Source organism: Solanum pennellii, chromosome 5 (genome assembly GCF_001406875.1).
Source record: "Solanum pennellii chromosome 5, SPENNV200".
In the NCBI taxonomy this organism is placed as follows: Eukaryota; Viridiplantae; Streptophyta; class Magnoliopsida; order Solanales; family Solanaceae; genus Solanum; species Solanum pennellii.
Genome location: NC_028641.1, coordinates 52,323,819 through 52,331,961, shown reverse-complemented (window position 1 = coordinate 52,331,961; position 8,143 = coordinate 52,323,819). Strand labels below are relative to the sequence as shown.

The 8,143-nt window shown below is 32.8% G+C and overlaps 2 protein-coding genes and 1 pseudogene across 2 annotated transcripts; 2 read left to right on the top strand and 1 right to left on the bottom strand.

Moving 5' to 3' along the window:
* The window catches only part of LOC107020178, a 12,821-nt pseudogene extending 9,585 nt beyond the window's left edge, over window positions 1-3,236 (top strand).
* A 264-nt stretch (window positions 3,237-3,500) lies between these two features.
* Window positions 3,501-4,130, top strand: LOC107019586. Its single transcript, XM_027916865.1, has 2 exons — window positions 3,501-3,817; window positions 3,902-4,130. Exons 1-2 carry the CDS (start codon window positions 3,501-3,503, stop codon window positions 4,128-4,130), a joined length of 546 nt encoding a protein of 181 aa, XP_027772666.1.
* A 1,132-nt stretch (window positions 4,131-5,262) lies between these two features.
* On the bottom strand, window positions 5,263-7,710 carry LOC107019585. The gene is made up of 4 exons (XM_015220018.1): window positions 7,136-7,710; window positions 6,471-7,021; window positions 5,805-6,379; window positions 5,263-5,706 (listed from the first exon to the last, which is right to left on the bottom strand). Exons 1-4 carry the CDS (start codon window positions 7,708-7,710, stop codon window positions 5,263-5,265), a joined length of 2,145 nt encoding a protein of 714 aa, XP_015075504.1.
* Window positions 7,711-8,143: the final 433 nt, after the last annotated feature.

Here is an 8,143-nt window from a genome sequence, read left to right as displayed (position 1 = left end):
GACGGTCCGTCCTGCCATGTCGTCACGAAGTTCAGAGAGTCGATTTCAGTACTCAAATCTTAGAATTCTAAGTATTTTGGAACGAGACCCCCTCGACGGCCCGTTGTGCCCATGACGGTCCGTCGTGGGTTCCGTCGACTCAGACAGTTTTTCCAGAAATAAAATCTGCTGCTTAAAACGACTAAACAGGTCGTTACACCTATTGTATTCCAAGTATGGTTGTTTGAGTGCAGCTCGAGTATTGATTTCCAGGTCGCTCAAAAGGTGGATGACCATATTCCAAGGTTGCTCAACTGGCAGACGACCAATGAGAGTCGTAGATACAAGAAACTGATGAACACCATATTTAGTGATGTTAATAACAAGGTACTTAACTTGACATATATTTAACAATCACCAAGTTGTATGTTTTCTTATTGGTTTTATTTATAATAGTAACAATATGTTTGGAATTCAGATTAAATTCAGGAACATTACACCAAATCAAAGGGAACTTGCAGCATTGCAACTGCCACAGGAGGGTATCGAAAATCAAGCTCCACCTCAGTATTCAGATTCATCAGATGATGATATAGATGATGAAATAATTGATACAGATGATGATCAACGAGAGGGAAACTGTGACGATAAAGATTCTGAAGATGATTTTCAAGCACCTCCTCCACAAGCAGTAAAGGTCAAAAGGAAAGAAAATGTTGGTTCTTCAGCGTCGCCTCTTAGAAAAAGGACAAAGAAGCTGGTGACTGGTGGATCCAAACAGGTTGCAAAAAAATTGGAACCTCGAATTGCTCTTAAACAGCCGATGAAAAAGAATGCTGAGTCAAAAAAGGTACAAAAGAAACTTAAAGTTATTTTAAAACAAACTGAATGTCTACATGCATATCTAACAAATATACAACTTTCGAGTGATTATGATTTTTTTCAGAGAACAAGCGGATCTGAAGTGGAAGGCTGGGTGAAAGAGCTGTCAGATTTCAGAAAAGAAGTAATTACCATATAGTACATCCTTCATAATTATACACTTATTATAATTATAAATTTTTAATAATGTACATCATTATGTCATATTTCTAGGTTAAACAAGAGTTTGTTGAAATTCGCAATTTGATCAACGACAACTTCAAAACTGTTCTGGCAGCCATCAATTCAAAACGGGATGAGCAGGAGGTTTGTTATAAAAAATAAAATGATGTAACGTATTTAAAATTTACATTTTATTTAATGATTTACGTTGTAATACAACACAGGCAGAGCATTCTGATGATCATATTGTCCCTCCAAAATCAAATGACGAAGATGGGTATACACCACCATACACTTTCAATAAAGAATCTCCATCAAATCAAGTTCTTGTATCTCAGTGTGACAAATTGGAATCTGGAAATTCAGAGGTACTCATAGTTTTTTATTATTAATTTAGGTTGTATATATGATCCCTATTTTGGTGTTTTTTACGAAAATTTTGAATTTGTTCACTTTTTATGAAGTCGTAACTTTTAATATTTTGTTTACATGTGTACTGGATTTTTATATTTTTACAAGACACTCAAGGATTCAAATGACAGTAAATCAACAAATGTTGTGCCCCATGTAAGTCAAGAATTTGTGTATCATTTTTTAAACTCAATACTTGTGTAATAAATATCATTAATAAGCCTCCCATATTTTATATAATTATACATTTATATGATTATGATCAAACTGTATCAAGCAATCATAACTCGTTTTATGATTACATGTATTATAACTGTTATCATTTACATGTAGACTTGAAATGACTTTTCTGTATTTGTATCCATTAAAAAATTTTAATGTTCCTTGTTATTTTTATTTTTTTTAAAGACAATCAACAATCCAGATGGAATATATCCCAAATTCGATGATCATGAGGTAAGTCAGGTTTTAGACAAGTTTATATTTTTTTTCGTACATCCTAACGTGTGATCACAATATACAAATTTGCCTTAAATTCCAGTCTAAAAAAATGTTCATTATCATATCGACAATTTCATTTTATAAGTTTTTTTGTATCAACACCCCTGTTCGAAATCTGATTGAAGTGGATTATGAATTAAGTGCTCCAAGACCTACAATTCCTAGAGTATGTTATTTAATTTTATAAGTACATTTGTTATACCATTATTTGGGTCATTACTTTTTGAGGTGTTGTTATTTTTACGAAATTAATAGGTAAATCAACCAAGTTTTGTATTTGATATACCCCCACAAAAAGTGCTTGGAGTATTTGAAAAATCTCATGAGGATGATGTTGAACAAATGCCATGTCCAGTCCCTATCCGGATTTTGGATCACATGAAAGTGACAACCGATTCACAGTTTGAATTGGACGATCAATTCATGCCTAGTCTAAATTCTATAAAGAGTAGCATCGCACCACATTCAACTGTGATAAAAGGGCACACCGAACAGCTGCCAACAACAATTGCAGGATGCATTACAACAAAGGCAGATCAGACCACTATCGATGTCCAATGGGGTACGAACGGTGAAAATTTGATGATAGATCAACCTATCAGCAATAACGAACAGACGCCATTACCTACGCGTAGGAATAGACGTCCAGGTCCTTATAATACATCTCCGTATCTGACCAATTTTGGATCATCTGCTGGTACAGTATTCCATTATTTTAATACTTTTGTTAATGTAATCTTTTTTTTTATTGCTACTGTTAGTGTGTACTTAATTTATAGTTTTTTGAACCATTTCAGGTAGTTCATCAAGTCAGCCTCACATTTTTGAATTGAAACACCCTTTTATATTTGATTTGATATCTGGCGATTATGATATAACGTTGTGGGATGCGTTTCGTTCATGGATCCGAGATGGCTTACTTACAAAGCATGACAGAAAGTAAGTCATTGGTGAATAATTACAAGATTTTTTTAAAACATAAATGTTTAAATTTTTTATCCGGCTAAATGTTTGTTTGTGTTTCAACAACAATTATTGTTAGGTGCTGCTTATATATAGGTTTTCTTGATTTTTTTTGTATTTAAATGTTGATAATAATTACTTTACCTTTTTAATGAATGGTATACTGTTTATTTTTTTATTCTGTTTTTAGGAAGCATGATCAAGACCATTACAAGAAGAATCTAGCTGAAATTTCTGTGGCCATTAACCTTGGCGTTCTCATAGTAGACAATAAGAATTGGTTCTATAATCTGTTTTTCAAAGGACAGTTATTGAACGATTCGGCAAGAGTTGTTTAGCATTTATATTTACTAACATTGATTGATTAGTAGTTATAGTATTTATACATTTGTGTTTAAATTTGTCAGCATGTTGATGTGATTTTGTATTATCTACGGAAAAAAGCCAAGTATGATGTTGGAGGCAGCTATAAATACACAACTGTAGATTGTGTATTTAGTTCAAAGATCTCTGCTATTTGGGAAAAATATTTGGATTTAGATAGCGATGTTGGTTGTGCCGATGAAGAGCATGTCATTGGTGAATACATTAGAGGGTGCAAAATGCATGCTGCTACACCTTGGCATAAGATTGATTATGTTTTTGTTCCTGTCCACGTCAAGGAGAAATTTCATTGGGTGTTGGCTGTGATATCATTGAATGATAAGTGTATCAACGTGTATGACTCATATAGGGCAGCAGGTCACGATGCAGCTATCAGGGCAGAGATAGTTAAACTGTCTCAGTTGATCCCTTTGAAGTTATCAGTCAATGAATATTACAACAAAAAAGGAATTGATGTATCGCAAGCTCAACAAGAGAACGAGTTCTTTAATGTAGTATTCATAGATAATGTTCCTCAACAGGCGCATGGGTCTCTGTAAGTTTGTGTTTCTTTTGATTTTAATATCATCAAATTATCAATATTATATTGTGTACTAACTTTTAATTTCTTATATTATAGAGATTGTGGTATTTATATGCTAGCTTTTGCCGAATACTTGTCATACGGACAAGGTATTCCAGCGAATGTTTTGGATGCATCGCGTTTACGGTCAAGATATGCTACACTTCTTTGGAATTATGGCCAACAAAAGAATGATGCCGGAGCAATAAGTGACAATGAAGCACCTCCACGATATAGCAGATTCAATGTAGCAATGGAGGAAATTGATACAATTCAAATAGATTAGTTATTGTCCATTTTTTGATTTGTATTTGGACATTAGTTTTTGTATTCTATGAAACGTTTTTAAAGGGTTCCAGTTCTTTTGTGTTTATTAATGTATAAAATCTTGAAGTTATGGTTCAAAGGTTTTGGGTCAATATTAAAGTGTTCAAGCTTAAGTATTGCTTGTGGGGTACACAAAACTCATTTTTTTATTTTTTTATGTTTAAATGCAATACATATGATTCTATCAACATGCATACGATTCTATAAAAGGTATACCAATATATATAGAACAAATATAATGTAGATTAAAAGCATGGATACGAATACATTTCTTTATAAAAGGTATACCAAAACAATTACAATAATCTAACAAAATGTATGCATTCATATGTTTTCAAATGTATGTAAGACTTGATATTAAATTGTATATACAATTAATAATACTAACAACATAAAAAAAGATAGAATACGTATAGCAAATATGAATACTTTTAGAGAGAACACGTATACCAAAAAAAATAAAATTGTATGCTTTAAACTATTACAAAAACAATTTATAATATATTATAAATACAATTTAACTTGAATACAAGTAACTACACTGTTTTTGTTTCTTAATCATACAATTTTACGCATACATTATTAATAGAGGAAATACAATATAGATAAAAAAACATACATATGACACTTCCTCAAAAGATATTAGTACCCAGGATACAAATACATTTCAATAGAAAACGCAGAAAAAAAATTTGTATTCATTAAAATGTTACAAATACAATTCAACTGGAATACAAGTAACTGCAAAGGTTTTGTATTTGACACATACAAGTTCACTCAATAAATTTAGATAGGACAAATATAATATATATTGAAAACATGGATATGAATGAACACTTCTCGATAGAAAACGTATACACAAAAAAAATATTTGCCTAATTCAAAATAGACGAATCCAACAATTGTATTCATTCATATCCAATCAGGTTTCGAATACAAATAATATTATTCGAGAGAAGACGTAGAGCGATTACATTTAAAGATACAACCATGAACAAAGCATTCCATGTTATTTTATTACCTAGAAGGCATTAGAAGTCATGGATATGAAACATAACTCTATAAATATTCAAAATATGAAACATCATTAACTATACAATACGCGGTCCATTCCTACATGAACGCCTATTGTGCCCTTTAAACCCACACGTACTGCAAGAATTCTTTCTCTTCTTACCGTATAGCTCGCTATACGTCTTGTCACGATACTTCTTGGATGGCCTTCCAGGGAGCTTTTTGTGATTTGGAGGCTGCACTATCTGGTCCTTAATATACCCAGGTACATTCCACTCGTTTTGATCAGGTAACGGACGAATTGAAATGCTATATGTATTCAACAAGTTACTTGGCTTGTACACGTCGGAACAATATGGCCCAACATCAAAATGTTTCTTCTTTAAAACAGCCCAAGCATGCGAACATGGTATTTCATCTATTTGAAACCTCTTGCAAGTACAAGTTTTATTTTCCAAACAAACAACGTAGGTTCTACCTTCGTGATGAACACTAAACACATAGTTATTAGACGGAACAACCTACAAAAATAAAACAATTATGTCATATAATTTTGATGAACAGATAAATCGTAACAACATACCTTCATACGTAATTATGCTTCTTCATTAGCAACAACCATCTCTTGTGGTCTACCACAAAGTGTGGTGAATGTATGTGAAGCAGACGTATGATTTTTCAAATTCCATCTTGCAAACATCTGTCTTACTTCCTCAAGAAAATCGTATACCGGTAATTCCCTTGCTTCAAATAGACAAGCATTTATGCACTCAGCTATGTTTGATGTCATAACCATTCCTCGATCAACTGTTGCATATACCCTAGCCCATTTTTCATAACCTGCTGATTCCAAGTAATTTTTTACACGAACATCAACTTGTTCAACCTTTTCCATCAGTTCATCAAATTCATATTGTTTGTATGCCTTTGCCATCCCATAAAAAACTTTCGACAGACTGTTGTGCGACTTTTTAAATAGTGTTTTCACATTTTTCCACAAATGCCAAATACAGGCATAATGAGGAACTCCATCAAATACCCTCGAAACTGCCTTTATAATACTTTCGTTTCGATCAGACACAACGCACATGTTATATTTAACGCCATGCGCTTCTCTAAACTGTTCAAAAAACCAAGTCCAGGATGCATCATTTTCAGAATCAATAATTCCATACGCTAGCGGCAATATATTTCCTACACACAAAACATTTAATAAAGTTTTTATTTCATATAGAATAAATATAATAATCAACAAAACAAAGTGTATATATTGTCATTCCAATACCTGCTCCATCAACAGTACTTGCAGAAACAAATACTCCATTGTAAGTACCCCTGAGGTGGCTGCCATCAACTACGACAATTGATTTACAAAACTCAAAACCTTTTATGAACGGGAAGAACGAAATAAAAAGATAAAGAAATTGATTTTCATCGGTTTTCTTCATCCTTATATGAGATCCAGGGTAGGTAGCGTCCAATACGTATAAGTAGCTCGAAAGTTTACCATAAGAACCAGATGGGGTACCCCTTAAAGAAACTAAAGCCTTTTCTTTAGCATTCCACGCCACTGAGTATGATACATTTACTCCAAGAGCTAAGCTGACATCTTGTTGTATATCCTTTGGCGTCAACTTCCTTTTATGATCAACTAACTTGGGTTGTATCATACCTCCAATAAGACTGCTTGTTGCTTGACGTTGTTCATAAACCTTATCTTTCAATGGACACGTGTGATCATCTACGAATTTTCTAATTCTGAACATTCCAGATTTATTGATACTTGACGACTTCAACACCCACCCACAATTATCAGAGACACAAACAAGTGTATAACTGTTTGAATAACACCATATTAGAATTAGGTAAAATACAAATAAATATTTGATATAATGTAAAAAAACATAATGAAAAAAAAATTATAAGAGAATCCAACCCAAATACACATACCATGTTTGACTCGATCTGTCCGTTTTCCATTGGAATCTATGATCAATAGCGTATTGCGTCATCACAGCCTTTAAAGTTCCCTTGTCCTTATAAACTTGATCTTCCAACACTTCCTTATGTTTGACGTTTGTAATAATGTCGCAATTCATGTTATCGCTATTGTTCGGCACACTAAGCACTAATGATTCTATATCAACTATATCTATTCCACCAGGCCCACACATTTCGAATCCATCCTCAAACATATTTCTATCAGCTAATTGATAGTCATTCACAAATACGGATACACATATAGGATACTTTGACAATTCTTTGTTATCTTTTTTCAACGACACATACACTCTCACGCCCATGTCGTTGTGTATTTCCAGAGGTGCAGTACTCCCCTCTATCTTATATTTAAGTTTCACAATGTTGAAGCTCAAGTCAACACAAATTTGCTTTGAAACAAGAACCATTAGTTCTCTAAATGTCGCATGCTCTTTTAACACAATTGCTTCCGTACTGTAGTCAACATAGCAATTTTCATTGTTCCACCTCCCAGAATGCATGACCAATAAACTAATGCTTCCCATGGCTACAATAACAAATTCTATATAATCAACATTGCAATTTGCTAATGAATTCGTACTGTAATCAACATAGCAATTTGCTAACATCTCACTTGGAGACTTACAATACTAGTTAGCAAATTGTTAACAAATCAGCAATTTTCAGAAGAAAAAAAAATACTATAACTTTTAAAATAAAATCACCGACAAAGCAGCAAATTTGCAGGAAAAAACAGGAAAATCAGATATTTATATTGATATAAACGGAACATAACATGAGCTTAAAAAAAATTCAAATCATACAAACATTTAACGTATTCATATTAAAAAATTTAAAAAAAATACCTGATCTCCAAAGTATGAATAAAACCGAAAGGAATAAATTGTTGTTGTGGGATTCGAAAATTTCTGCTTTAAAATAATTTCCGTATTCGATTATATTGGCAGAATTCGATTT

Excerpts from the sequence above, each read along its gene's own strand:
- LOC107019586 (XM_027916865.1), top strand. The coding sequence starts at position 3,501 with ATGCATGCTGCTACACCTTGGCATAAGATTGATTATGTTTTTGTTCCT. Across the intron at positions 3,818-3,901 it reads CAACAGGCGCATGGGTCTCT|AGATTGTGGTATTTATATGC; the intron begins GTAAGTTTGTGT and ends CTTATATTATAG.
- LOC107019585 (XM_015220018.1), bottom strand. The coding sequence starts at position 7,710 with ATGGGAAGCATTAGTTTATTGGTCATGCATTCTGGGAGGTGGAACAAT. Across the intron at positions 7,022-7,135 it reads GACAGATCGAGTCAAACATG|TTATACACTTGTTTGTGTCT; the intron begins GTATGTGTATTT and ends TTATTCAAACAG. Across the intron at positions 5,707-5,804 it reads GTGGTAGACCACAAGAGATG|GTTGTTCCGTCTAATAACTA; the intron begins GTTGTTGCTAAT and ends TTATTTTTGTAG.